General features: G+C 28.7%; 1 protein-coding gene across 1 annotated transcript in view; it reads left to right on the top strand.

The window, feature by feature from the left end:
* Positions 1–15,552, top strand: part of LOC107447087 (eukaryotic translation initiation factor 4E type 3) — a 63,846-nt gene that overhangs the window by 20,812 nt on the left and 27,482 nt on the right. Inside the window, exon 3 of the mRNA XM_087155854.1 lies at positions 8,224–8,379. Coding sequence (XP_087011980.1) covers positions 8,224–8,379 — 156 coding nt within the window. The remainder of the gene's footprint in view (positions 1–8,223; positions 8,380–15,552) is intronic.

Genomic DNA, 15,552 nt, shown 5'->3' with positions numbered 1-15,552 from the left:
GTTGGTACCAAATCCCAAACTTTTCTTTCTTTCATAGTAGTAATCTCGTCAGACATAGCTAATTCCCAATTTTTAATTTGAGGGGATTTTAAACAGTCTTTATAACTTTTAGGAATTTTTATTTCAATATGATTTGCTTCATGTTTTATATTATGATTAACCTGAAAATTTGAAACTTTACCCGAAAAAGCATTTTTCCCACTGAAATTAAATAAATCCTTATCATACTTAATATTGTTGCTATTGCAGTAATTTTCTACATCGTTATAGGATCTTAATCTCATATTTACTCCTTCAATGTTATAATAAATATCAGTTCGACTATTATCTGGATGGGGTACAGCTTTTCTAATCCATGAAATATTTTTACACGGAATTAAATCGGGTTTTAAGCTTGAATTACCTATGTCTTCATCTGAAGAACTTCCGCCCAAATCGGGACGTTCCGGTATAAAACTAGCAAAATTGCGTTTAATGAATTTGGTGCCCAGTACAGCTTCCACGCCAATTACACTTTCGTCAAAACGAACATTTATTGTTTCTACAAGTTTCCTTTCGTTTTTAATCCAAATTCTATAACCCTTCGTATGCATTGCATATCCTAACATAATCCCTTCTTTAGCTCTCATTTGAAGTTTATTACGCAACTGTTTTGGTTGACCCACAAATGCTAAACAACCAAATGCTTTCAAATGAGTGACTGATGGTTTTCTACCACTATACAATTCAAAGGGAGTTTTAGTTTGGTTTTTACGGCAAATTCTATTAAAAGTGTAAGTAAAACATAGTAAAGCTTCAGCCCAAAAAGCATCTCCTAATTTACTAGATTTTAACATTGCTTTTACATTATCTAAGGCGGTTAAATTATAGCGTTCACTAACACCGTTTTGCTTTGGCGTATAAGCGTTAGTACGCTCAGCTTTTATCCCTTCATTCTCAAGAAAATCACTAAATTCTTTATGGCAAAATTCCATACCATTATCAGTTCTAACATTTACAATTTTACAGTTTAAAAATCTTTCTGTTCTCTTTTGAAATCTTATGAAACAATCAAAAACATCAGATTTCTTTTTAATGGGAAAGGTAGTAACTTTCCTCGAAAAATCGTCCGTAATTGAAAGAAAGTACCGACTTCCACCATGTGAAATGACAGGCATTGGACCACATACGTCCATATGTAAAAGTTCCAAAGGTTTCTTAGACCTTATACTTAAAATTGGTTTAAACGAAATTCTTTTAGATTTAGCTAATTTACATTCTATACAATTATTGTCTAAAAAATTGAGATTAGGTAATCCTTTCACACTAGAATTTTTACTTGTTTGAATTATATAATCACAATTTATGTGGCAGTACCTTAAATGCCAGATGTCTAAATCATTTGTCTGAACAGATACGTTAAACAATTGCTCATTCGCGTCACTAACACTTCTGTCAATAACTAAATCTTTATCAGGCTTAGTATAGGCATTAGGTTTAAAATAATACAAGCCATTAAATCTTTTACAATAGAAAATCTTCTCATTTACCCGATTATACACAGAGATACAATTTTTAACACCCACAAAATAACCTCCAGCTTTCTCTATTACAGAACCAGAAATAAGATTTCTTCTAAGTTTAGGAGAATACATGACATTTTGTAAAGTTACTCTGTGCATTTTACCATTCAACTTATTAAAGAATTGCACCTTTCCAATACCTAAAATTGGGCTCTCAATGTCACCTATGGCTAAAGACATAGAAGCATTTTCTACAGTTTCATATTCAAAGAATAAATCCAAATTATTACAAAAATGTGTTGAAGCGGCAGTGTCAAAAAGCCAACTTTCTTTCTCAATTTCATGACTCACATTGCCAACATTTGCTTCAACAATATAAAGACTATTATCTAAAACATTTGTAGTTACATTACAGTAAGAATTATCACTTGCATTTTGTTTAAATTTACTCTTTATATTCTTTGAATTACACCTTAATTTTTGCTTACAATCTGATATTAAATGACCATATTTGTTACAACGATAACAAGGTCCTATCTTAGATTTATCACAACTAGTTTTGGATTTAGACTTAATATTAGCAGATTCTAAATTTCCCTTACTTTTAGAAGAACCAGATTTAAACTTATTAGTTATGCTTAACTTTTCATTAAAACTTGAATTAACATTATAAGCAATATCACTAACATTATTTAAATCAAAATTAAGTTGCTTAAGTCTACTCTCCTCCAAAAGTAATTCGTCTAAAATGTTCTTAAATTTAAATTTAGTGTCCTCCCATCTATAAATAATCTGAACTATACCTTGAAAGTCCTTGGGTAAGTATCTTATAAGTTGGAATCCTTGGTATAGGTCGTCAACAGGATGTCCTGCTTCTTTCAATTGAGAAACCAGGTTCTTTAATCTTGCGGCGAATATTCCAACCTCTTCTCCTGGGGTGTATTTCAGGTCAAAGAACTGGTCTAGGAGTTGAATAACTCTCGCTCTCGTAGTCGGCTCAAAATGTTGTTTTAAAATTTCCCAAGCTTCAGCACCATCCATTGTCGCCGAGATCAGACTTCGGTATTCAGGTTCCACACTAAGAAATATTGACGTGTACGCTTTGTCCCGTCTCCAGAGGTATTCTTGACTTTCTTTTCGACTTGCTTCTGAAGGTAGGGCAGGCTCAGTTTTGGAGATAAAACTCCACACTCCTCGGTCCATGAGGATTACTTTCATATTTTCTTTCCACGTACTCCAATTTGACGAATTTAGGAAATCTATATGCAAGTTCGAAGATTCCATGATGAAACAATTATAACTCAAAAGGTTCTTTAAAAGCAAAAGTAGTATCGTTGCTCGTTCCAGACTAGATACCAAACTTCGTAATCTGTAGCAGTAGCCATCAAATTTGGATGTGCCGACTTCAAATTCCGGTCTAAAATTCTTTAAATAAATTCTTACTGTTAGTTTTGTCAACTGGAGAAAAATTCTTTAGAAGCATCATATTTTCTTAAATGTGGTATTATTTTTCAAATCCACAGCACCTTGAAGTACTCCATAGCAAACTTATGATTTAAGCTGACGATTCACTTTGCAAATTTGGCGGGCGAGAGCGGCCCCCATCTTTAAGATTCTCCATTTGAAGTTAAGAAAGACTCGGCTAAATCCAGGCTAATGCAAAACTAGATATTCAGGACGATAGAACATGAATCCCGGTTATGCCATAAATTTGGCCCATAACCTTGACAGCCGAGATTCTCGCAGAATATCATATTTGTCATGTCAACAATTAAAGAGAAACGAAGTTTCTGAATAAATGAGTTTATTTAAAAACATTAGTAATAAAGAATGTCACAAACAGAGTGACGAAAAGAAAGAATACAAAATGATCTGCTTCAACAGAAGCTTAAATACAGATAACAGGTGACGTCATGATCCACGCAAGAACGACCAACAGCAAATGAAAATAAACTGGCCGATCCCCGCAGACCATGACGTCACCGACGCAAGTTGAATGCATGAGATCGACGACGAAAAATCGAACCTCATACCTTTTAACTTCTATTATTTGTCTAACAATGAAAGACTTCTACGTTGACGATTTAATGTCTGGAGCTGAGACACTCGGTGAAGCTCATGAATTACAAACACAATTAATGCAAATGTTATCAAGCGCTGGTTTCAGTCTGAGGAAATGGTCATCAAACAGCAATGAATTTTTGAAGACAATTGATGCAGACTTGTGCTTAAAAAATACATCCCTTGATCTAGACAGTGAAAATATCATAAAGACCTTAGGTGTTCTTTGGAACCCAGCAGACGATGTGTTCCTTTTTAAGGTTACTCCAACATCCTTTGAAGGTACCTTGACAAAACGCCTACTTCTTTCCACTATTGCCAGAACATTCGACCCTCTAGGTTGGTTGGCACCTATTACAATTAAATGCAAGCTAATTATGCAAGAACTGTGGAAGCATAAATTGCAGTGGGATGACACGATCTCTCCAAATATCTCACAAGAGTGGACAAAGCTTGCAGAAGATATGATGCTCGTAAAAGACATCAAAATACCAAGACTCTGTCACCTAACAAGCAATTTCAATTATTTGGTTTCAGCGACGCTTCAGAAAAGGCTTACGCGGCTGTCATATACTGTCGCTCAGTGCTAGATGATGAACAAATCAGTGTTCAACTTGTTGTATCCAAAACAAGAGTTGCACCACTAAAGAATGAATCTCTTCCAAGACTAGAACTATGCGGAGCTTTGCTTCTAGCAAAGCTGATGAAATTTACGTGCAGTGCATTAAATATTCCAATATCCCAATCTCACTTCTACACAGATTCAACTATCGTTCTTTCTTGGTTGGGATCGCCATCCAGCCGATGGAAAACCTTTGTTGCCAACAGAGTAGCAAAAATTCAAAGCTTATCTTCCCCAAATCAGTGGCATCACATTAGTGGTGATACAAATCCAGCAGGTATCGCAACCCGTGGTGTGTCATCATCAACATTATTAACATCTCAGTGGTTTAGTGGTCCAACATTTCTGTATCAACCGATTTCTTTCCAAACAAATATGCTCATATCTCAAATGTGTGAGCCTGTGCCTGAAGAAAGAGTGTGTACTGTGCAGTCAATTGCTACAATCAGAGATTCATCTGAAGCAGATGAATTGATAAACAAATTCTCCTTTTTCTCTAAACTTAAACGTGTAACAGCATATTGCTTAAGATTCATTCACAATTGCAGAAACTCCAAAAGTAAGGTAACTGGTTTTGTAAAAACTGATGAACTTAATAATGCTATGAGTGTATTGATTAAATTAGTTCAATCTGTTGAGTTTAATAATGAGATCAATGCTCTTCACAAAAATCAACCCTTATCTTGCAAAAGCAAAATTTTATCTCTCAATCCCTTTTTGGATCATTCAGGTATACTTAGGGTGGGAGGTCGCTTGCGACATGCAAATATCGGATACGACCAAAAACATCCCATCTTACTGCCAAAAAGGCATGCCTTAACTGATCTCATTATTAGACATTATCATCAAAATTTATTACATGCTAGTGCTCAACTTGTACTATCATCTATTCAGGAAACTTTTTGGATCATGGGTGCTAGAGACATTATCAGAAATTTAATTAGAAAATGTGTTAAATGTTGTAGAATTAGAGCATCTGTCACTAACCAAATGATGAGTGATTTGCCATCCAGTCGAATTTCACCAGCTCCTACATTTATACGATGTGGAGTTGTTTATGCAGGCCCGTTCCAAATTAAAGCAGCTAAAGGACGGGGCTCTAAAACATTCAAGGCATATATAGCTCTTTTTATTTGCTTTACAACTAGAGCTATCCATTTAGAGTTGGTCACTGATCTTTCTGCAGATGCCTTCATTGCAGCCCTAAAGCGATTTATTTCACGTAGGGGTAAGTGTAGCGACATATACAGTGACTGCGGGTCCAATTTTATTGGAGCTAAGCATAAACTAATGGAATATGAAAGACTAGCAAATTCAAAGGGTTATAATCAAAATGTTGACAAATTTTTGTCTGATATGGGTATACGTTGGCATCTAAACGTGCCCGGCGCTCCTCACATGGGGGGCCTATGGGAAGCGGGCATTAAATCCACGAAATATCATTTAAAACGGGTTGTGGGTGATATCAAATTAACACACGAAGAATTTGAGACCCTCTTAGCCCAGATCGAAGCTTGTCTCAATTCTCGACCTTTAACTGCCTTATCTTGTGACCCTAACGACCTATCGGCCTTAACACCAGGTCATTTTATAATCGGAAGACCATTAACAAGCATTCCCGAACCAAATTACACCGAATCTAACATTTCTTATCTAACAAGATGGCAAATAATCCAAAAAATGGTACAGCAGTTTTGGAAACGTTGGCACAAGGAATAATTGTGTAGACTGCAACAACGACCAAAATGGCTTATGCCAACTAAAAACATCAAAATTAATGATTTGTATTTGCTAAAAGATGATAATTTGCCACCTACCAAGTGGAAAATGTGCAGAGTAGTTCAATTACACCCCGGTATTGACAACCATGTTAGAGTTGTAACTGTTAGAACATCAGATGGCATATTTAAAAGAAATGTAACAAAATTGTGTCTCTTACCAAAATAAGCAGAAATTTATACTATTTGTAATTTGTACTGTCTTTATGTAAGTGTATTCATGTAAACAATTCATTTAATGTCTTATTGCATTTGTATCACATTTAAGAATTTTGAAATAGTATTTCAAGGTGGGCGGCATGTTCTGCCTTAAATTCAATTTGCCTCATCACTAGAGGGCGCTATTATTCATGTTTTATTCTTTCTATTAATTTTGTTGACCAGTGTGTGTGTAAACAAAGAGGATTAAAGTTAGATTTAGAAGCGCGTGCTGTTTCTTGTCTCGTCTCATCAGCCTAATAGTTTTGTTGGTAGAAAGTAAGATCTTGTTGTGGTGCTTTTAAGAATGCAAAATTTCTAACAATAATAATTGCTTTTTATAAATGTTGTTTTTTATATTTTAAAAATAAATGTGTTTTTAAGTAAGGCTACTCAAAGTAAAAAACTATTTTTAAAATATGTAGGAAAAATTATATAAATAGCAGTAAGCTCTTAAAAAGGATATTTTTTTAAAGAAAAAACTTCTTTTTGTACCCAGTTTTCACAATCATGTAATTGATTTTAAAATTATGGAGTTAATCTCTATCATCTACTAGAACTAAAATTGTCTGTTGGGGAGTATCTTACTTTTTATGTTATTATAGAAAAACATTATTGAAAGTGTTCTAAAAGTCAACCAACAAATTCAGAAGGGTGATAAAACATATCAAGAGATTGAAAACTTACCACAGGGGTTGCATATCAACTTGAGATGGTGAAAATCATTGCTCTACTAATTCTAGAGGGGAAGAAGGGTTGAGTATTATAGCTCTAGCTTTCACACATTTTGGCTAATTGAGGTGACAGTAGTTATCAAAGTTATAAGATTTCTCATATTTCTTAGTGATGGTAGTTGACTACATTTCCATACTGTCATTAAAGATTTAAGATGCTTAAACTTTTTTGACCCACCTTAGTAAACAATCTTGATTGAATGTTATATTGGAATAGCAATGAAATATGTTGTTATTAATTTAAGAATAAGTGTTGCCTAAAGGGAACGAACAAAACTAGAATAGTTGAGGCATTATTCTCTTAAATGGTGTCGTTTATAGTTTGTTTTGAACTTTTTAGTGACTTTTTATATTATTTTCAGTACTACAAATTACAACTTTTTATTTGTTATACTTTATTTAGCACTAACAATGTTTGAGCGAGCATTTTTGATTTATCCTTTTAAGCTTATATTTAATTACTGTTCAATTATAAGCTATTTTCTGACAAGGTTAGTAGAAATTAAATTTCTTCTTTTTTTAAAAATCAGATTTTTTTAATTTTATCAGATATTTTTAAAATTTTAATCAGATTTTTTAAAAGTTTAAACGATTTGTTTTTTTCTTCTCGCATTTATCAATTAAAGTTCGATAAAATTGTATCAATATTCTTGAGTATTTTTAGGAACAAAATTTTAACTAAAATACTTAGTATTTCTTACAAAAATGGTTAATATTATTTTTTTTATTTTAAACAAATCACAAAATAAGTAAATAAAATGGCAGTTATTTTTATTCTAGTTCAACGTTTTAATAAATCTGAAGACAGAGAGCCCATTTGGTAATTAGATATCAAATGACGAGTATATTAATTTAGATTTAAAAAAAGTAAATATTCTTGATTACTCTTAGCTAAAGTTTTTTCTTCATTACTTACAATAACTATGTATGTAATAAGTTTTAAAAGCACTTGTATTAAGTAAACAGGCATATAGATGAAATATATTTATCAAACGACAAATAATTTTACACATTGTTATAGAAAAATTTTAAGTTTTAGGTCATTTTTTATCATGTTTAGTCTATATTTTTTTCTATTTTGAACATGAGTTAATAATTTACACATATCCTTCTTTCTTAATACTCTGAATAAAAATTTTAATGGCCATAGGAATAAGACTTTAAAAAATGAAGTCACAACCTTAAAATTGTATTAAAATATTTTTTAATTAAATCAGTGATTTTTTTTAAATATCAAGGGATTTTAAACCATTTAAATTCTTTTTAAAAAATAAATTTCTGTTTAAATCATGCATTCCAAGTATTCTGATTATAGATTTTGTTTTCAGATGTTTTGGAGCGTTTATAATAACATACCTGATATTCAAGAGCTTAAAAAAAAGTATAGCTATCATTTAATGCGTGGAGAAAGAAGGCCAGTTTGGGAAGATGAAGCCAACTGTAAAGGAGGATCATGGCATCTTAAGGCATACAAACAAGACTCTGTAAGTATCTGAATGTGCCTCTAAATTAAGAAACAAAGAGCAAAAATTAAAAAAAAGAAAATCTGAATATTTACAGTTATAATATTTACAGTGATTTATATCAGTTGATTTAGATCACTTTCTTCACACATTCTTTTTATTCCAACAATACGTAATATTAAAGGTTGTTTTCATTTTGTACCCTATCATTTGTTAATTTCTTTTCAAAGAATAATAATACCTGTTAACTTATTTAGGAAAATATATTTAATATTTTAGGAGTAGGATAACAATAAAAACTAAAATTTTAAATAAAGTAAAAGTTCTTCAATTTTCTAGTGATAAGCATAGATTCAGATAAGGTAATTCAAATTATTTCCTAATTAGCAGCAGAGATTTTTCTTATATTCATTGAAAGAAAAGATATAGAAAATTCAGAAAATATGAATTTTCTTTTCGATAATTTTTTAAAAAATATTTTAAATTAAATTGACTGAATCTGTTTTTATATAATACTGCAACATACAAAGACGATTTGTTTCTTTAAGAATTCTTTTTATTCCAACTAATATATATTGTTATGGGTAATTTTTTTTGTTTGTATTCTATCATTTCTTTCATTTCAAAGAATAATAATATCCCTTTACCTATTTGGTAAAATCAATTTAACACTTTAGAAGGAATAGACAATATCAAACTTCATTCAGAGATTAAGTAAAATTAATAATTTATTGTAAAACAAAATAAAAGTAGGCTAACGACCGAAACTAAAATTTTAAATAAAGCAATTGATCAGTTATTAAAAATGAAATTATGTCACAAAAAGTAATAGGTTACGATTAGATTTTAAAAAAATTTAAGATTAAAAAATTTTTCCTTTCTTCCATTAACAAAATTTTTAATATACTTTGCAATCATGTATGTGATTATTAATCTATATTTTATTTATTTAATTTAGTTTTTAAATATATGTAATTAGCTGATATTTGTGTTAATTAAATCTTCTCTAATTATGTATGTTTTAGATTAATTACTGGTAAGTTGAAAAACTTATAAATAAATTTTATAATAAATTTTAAAAAATGTATTTTTTTTTTGAATTAAAAAAAAAATTGACTTCAAATAAATGGATTGTTTTAAGTAAGAAAATACAAATTAAAATTGTTTTGTTGTTACAGTACTTATATTTATTAGTAAATATTAATTAACTTAGCCAGGGATCTGTTCTATTTTTTTCCTAGGGTCCTATTTTTCTGAATTTTCTTCTACTTTTGTAAAATTTAATTTTTATTTTTGTGATAAATATAAAAACAAAAAAATAAAATTAGATTTAGTATGAAATAAACTTTATTTGTATATCAATATATATTGAAATTTATCTGCGGAAAGAGATATATAATGCCCACAAATTTTTGACTGCATATCGCAATTTAATATATTAAAAAAGAAAAAGGAATAAAAAAATACTGCAGATATATGTAGCATAAAGCAAGATAATGAATAAAAAAATCATAACCATTTAAGATAGATAAGATATAGATTATAACTGTAATTAAATATCAATTTATATTGAAATAATTTTCTTTTTTACTGTAATGAAGGTTAATAATATAAAAAATAGATGAAACTATCCATTTTACAACTGCATGCATCAGTTTAGAATAAAAATAAGAATAGCACAAGTAAAGAATATATTTTGTTGTACAATAAATTTTACTTGCTTATCTTTTCAAATTTAAACTTATGAGTGAAAATATCTACAGAATTATTTTTTAGTTTAGTATGAAAACAGGAGTCATTTATGTGAAAATCAGGTCACATTTTATGTGACTAAAATATTATTTACATAGCTGTATTTTCACACAAAAAGTTGCACTACATCATAAGAAGAAATAGTTCTTTTATTTTTAATCTTTACTAAGTTAATATACTACTGTCCTCATTTGTATCACAGCAAATAATTTTAAATCAAGTTAATTACCACCAAATAATTTTTATACAAATTTTGTTACAACGATTTAAAATAAACGTTTATGATAGCTTTAGATGCTGTAAATAGTTAAATGGTTTTGTAACAAAATTACACACAATATATAGGGTTAATATAATTATTTCTCCTGCCCTAAACTCGAACACCTTTTGTTTAGTAAAGTTTAACAACTTGCTGATTTTAGGGTAATTTCTCTTTTAAACTCTTTTAAACAACTGGGCTTTAAAAATAGGGAGTTATGTTCATTGATTTCTGTCTACTACCGAATCTCACAAATTGTTGTCACTACATATAATTTTTATTACATTTAAATATTTTATATCCATAACTAAGCTTACTGGGTGGCTGGGCTATAGCTCGCCCTTATATATTATTTTGGAAAAACTAAAATTAAATTTTAGCATTAACTTTCATTTGAAAAGTCTAGCTCATTGAAAACACATTTAACATGTTAAGTGTGAGTGTAGAACAAGTATTCATTACCAGCTAATTTAAATAGTTGCACAGATGATCAATTTTAAATATCTATGTGGTTAGCATTGTAGTTTTGCATATAATAGAGTCATGCTGTCATTTTAAATTTATGAGCTAAGGCATTTATTGAATTATGAGCTGAGATGATCAAAGTAGGGCAGCCAGTGAGGCACTCATTGATGCCACGACATGCCCAGCATGTTAAATTTAAAAATGTTTATTACTATAGTGGCCCAACTTTATAAAAAAGTGTCAGTCCACTTATGTTTATATCTGCTATAATTTATGGCCTGAATGCCAACTTTTTATGTGTTCAAAGGTAAAAATATATAAATAAACTAATTAATTGGATATTTTTACCTGGTATGATACCTGCAGTATTATTATTTTTTTTTTAAGTTAAAAAGTCAAAGTAAACTTTATAAAGTTTTTGGAATAACAATACATATTACTACATACCCTCCAACTTATGAAGATTTTGAAAATAATTCTTTTTAGTGGTAGCGAACCAAAGTAGAAATTTTTAAAGTAAATGGATCTCTCATAAAACTTTTATCAGAACTTAAGAATCTAGCCATATGGCCTGCACTTTTATAAGTAATAGTGGACAAGTTACGCTAAAATGAATTTTTTTTAAATATTAAGACATTAATTTTGCTACCGTCTGAAAAGAAGATTTCTGAAACTACGGAAATTCCGTAGCAGTTGGAGGGTATGTTACTAGAATAATTTTCTTTAAGTACTATGAAAATAATCCGTACTTTCCTTATCCTAAAATGAAAGCTATTGCATTTTGAACAGCTTTTTTTCTCTATATGATGGAACCAGTTTTTCTATATTAGATAGGGACATGGTGTAGGGGAAGATAGAAATATTTTACCAAATTGCCCCATTTGCTTGAGCATCAAAGGGGTAACTAATTTTATAAAATATGATGCAGCATTAGTCAGACTCATTTTCTCTAAACTATAACATTTTAATTAAATGTTCATAATTTTATGGGTTCTGTCAGAGTTATTAATTGTAAATTAAAGTTAGTGACGTCAACTTGCATTAAAAAATCATCATTTCTTTTGCTTATAACCTAATTATAGTTAAATGATAAAATTTTAGTTAATATCTAAGTCATATTTCTATATATTGTAAAGTGGATAAATTTTGAGGATTGATGTTGGTGAGATTTCCTTGTTAGCAATGATGGTCTTCAAAACATTCAAAAACTGATATGTTTAGAAGTTAGCTTGTATTTTTCATTTGATTTTTGATGGTTTTGTCCTTGTGTTATTACATTTATTCCTCATGTTAGGCTGACACAAATATTTTAGTATATTTATGATTGGCATTTGAATTTGCCTCAGGTGCAGACTTGATACATCAATAAACCTTCATACATTTTTCAAACAATTATATTAATCTTTTTCTTTGTTTGTTCTTATTTTCTTTTGCTGTTTGTACAATAAAAGTATTTTTCTAACAAATTAGTAAGGGGTATTTTTATAGAAAATAAATTAGTTTACAATTGAAACAAAGTTAAATTTAAAATGTTAAAATGAATATAGTTTTAAGTTTTCTAATTGCTCATGTTCTTATGTGCATAAGCAATTAGAACTGAAAAATATGCAATTTTAAGAAAATATTTGTAGTAAATTATCAACATGCACCACTAATGAAATATGCACATATGTGTTTTTAAACTAATCAGTTTAATGATATTAATTTTATGTAGCAAATTGTAATTCATTTTGGTTATTAATATTATTAAGATATCTAATTCTTACGCTAGCTTTGCTAAATTAAAGTCTAAGGCCACATTTACACCATCTGTTGATTAGTTTCCTTATTTATTTATTGCACTCATAAAATTAAAGTAATATTTGTTATTTTCTAAATAAAATATCCTTTGTTCCAAAACTGCTGTTTATTTCAAAGTTTTGTTGCTTATTAACCCATTCCTTCTCACTCCTGTTAAAATGACAAGTTGAAGTTTCGCCCTCTATTTTTCGTGCCCGTAATAGTTCTGGGCTGAACTAGTCAGAAATAACAGGCAAAAAAATTAAAACAATATCTTTTTTATTTCCGGAATCATGTCTTTTTCTCAATCTATGCTCTAGATGGCAGTGCCAGATTATTTGTAAAATGTTTAGAGATAATTAGCTTATTTTAAACTAGATGTCAGCATCCATCAAACATGTAAGCTTAAAATTAACCCCAAAGTTAAAAATGAATGCATATATTGCACATACACTTAGTTTTATGTAATTTTTTTGAATAAAGAAAATAGGCACTTTTTTGACTTATCTTTAAAATTATGTGACCACCTATTTCAATCTATAAATGAAGAGATATCACTTATTGGGGGAAAAGGGGTCAATGAAAATTTATTCTTAGAGGTTCAGTGTTTGAAAGGTGCGGTTCACATTTCTCACAAGAAATGATTTTGACAGAAGGCACCCAACCTCCTGCAATACATATTTTATGATTATAGATTTAAAAAAAGAAATCAGTCAGGGTTTTTTGGTTTAAACCTATGGGATTTAAACCAGTTTTTTTAAAAAAGTAAGCTTGTTTTTTTTACAAATATATTATAAATAAGTGAATTTTCTATTGTTTATTTAAATTCTTTCAGTTTGATTGCAACAGAAAAAAATATGAAGTTTTCTTACAATTTTTTAAAATTTTAAGTATATTTGCTTATGGTAATTTGTATTATTTCAATTATAAACATAAATTTTTAATTTTTAAATGATTATATAGACATTGTTTTCCGCAAAAACATCTATATTAAATAGCATTGGCATTTCATCCCGAAGGAACCTATCTCGTCCAGGGCAGTGGAAGAAACTAAAAAAACCCAAAAGAATTTGGACAAAATGGAAGAAACTAAAAATGCCCAACACGATAATACAATTAAAAATAAGTATTATAAGAACAACTCTAATTTAAACATACTAAATTTAATATAGATAGTTTTTTTTAAAATAACTTTATTTGTTTATTTATTAGTTTTATAAATAATTTTAAGATCTATATATCATATTATTCACGAGTCTCTGTTTGAGTATTCATACTTAACATTATTTGATAAAAAAATTAATATGCTTTTTGTAGTTAAGAATTCAATATGATTTTAAATAGTGTCTATGTTTAGTATGTGATTTGTTAATTTAGTGGTATCAATAAAGTTAATTGTTATTTTAATACTTCTTTATATAATTATGAAAATTAGTTTACTATATTTCTTAACATACAATATTAAAAATCTAGGTATTTTAATTTAAGAAATTCATGAAATTTTTTTCCCAAAATCTTTTTTTTTCTTAAAGTTTTTATTTATTTAAAAAATGAAACATCAAGTATCTCTAAAATTAATACTATTATTTGAACTAGATTGCCATTGTAAACTGCTAAAAAAATTGTTTGGATGTTAGATATTTCTTTTTGAATAGTGAAAAGTTTTTTCCTCTTGTGTTGGAAGAAACCTATTTTTTGGATAGTTTTTTCTACAGTTTTCTTCTATTTCTTATTCGGTTTTTCTATGTTATTTTTCTTTTTTGGAAGAAACATGCTATCCTCTATATTAAATAATGTGAGCAAATTTAAGATTAAGTCATAATGTCTTAATTAAGTCATAATGCCTTAAGCCTGCTTAAAATAAAATGGATGAGCCATGTTCTGTAGTTTTTAAAATTAGTTAAATATTGTATTTATTGAAAGAGTTCAAGTTTCTCAAAGTTTATTTTTATCTATTTGTTAAATAAATTATGTTTGCATCAGTCAAAACTATGAATGGGAATGAGGTGTTTTTTAAATTTATTCAGTTTCATTTTAGAATATTTTTCTGTCACCAGTGTAAATAAATATGTATTGTATATATGTATCATGTTTATATTTGTTACTAAAATTTTGAAATAAGATTTTCATATTATATATTAAAAAAATGTTTAAGAAAAAACATTAAATTCATTTAAAATATTTTTAAAGTATTTGTTCTTACTTATATAATGCTGCAATTTGTCTTTAAGAATATTGTCAAATTTCCCTAATGTCCCATCATGTTGAAATAAAGGACAAAAAAGTTATTCTTTATTTTTCAAATTGTTAGTACTAAAACATACTTTTACTATTTTATGTCTATATTTATGCCGTCCATTTGTCCTTTTCATTTCGTTTCATCGCTCTATAAATTTTAAATATTTTTAATTGAAAAATTATATGACCTTGAATATCTCACAAAAAAACCAATAAAATTTTTTTATTACAATTATATATATATATATATATATATATATATATATATATATATATATATATATATATATATATATATATATACAGTAGAGAACCAATTATCCGGGATGCTCGGGACCATCGCTATCCCGGATATCTGAATTTCCCGGTTTTCTGGATCGACCAAAAAGTGTCGTTAATCGATGTTTTATCGAACCCGAAGTACAAGGAAAAAGTGTAATGCATAAAGTAAGAGAAAAAAGAAAGGTACTCCTAACTTTAAAAAGAAAAAAAAAATGGTAGAAATATAACATTTAAAAGAATAAAAAAATTTGCAAGCTTAGGCAAGAAAATCAAGTTTAAAAAATACAAAATTCTCATATTTATTTTTTAAAAATAATTACAATTCCTAAATTAAATAATATAAACAAAACCAATGATTAAATAACGCAATATATTTCATACCTAATTATATGGGGAGAAACGATAAAATAAAAGGAAAA

This window comes from Parasteatoda tepidariorum, chromosome 12, assembly GCF_982258835.1.
Source record: "Parasteatoda tepidariorum strain Cologne lab strain chromosome 12, Ptep-v5.0, whole genome shotgun sequence".
Classification (NCBI taxonomy): Eukaryota; Metazoa; Arthropoda; class Arachnida; order Araneae; family Theridiidae; genus Parasteatoda; species Parasteatoda tepidariorum.
Note: the sequence above shows the minus strand (reverse complement) of the source record. Positions and strands in the feature narration are given on the sequence as shown.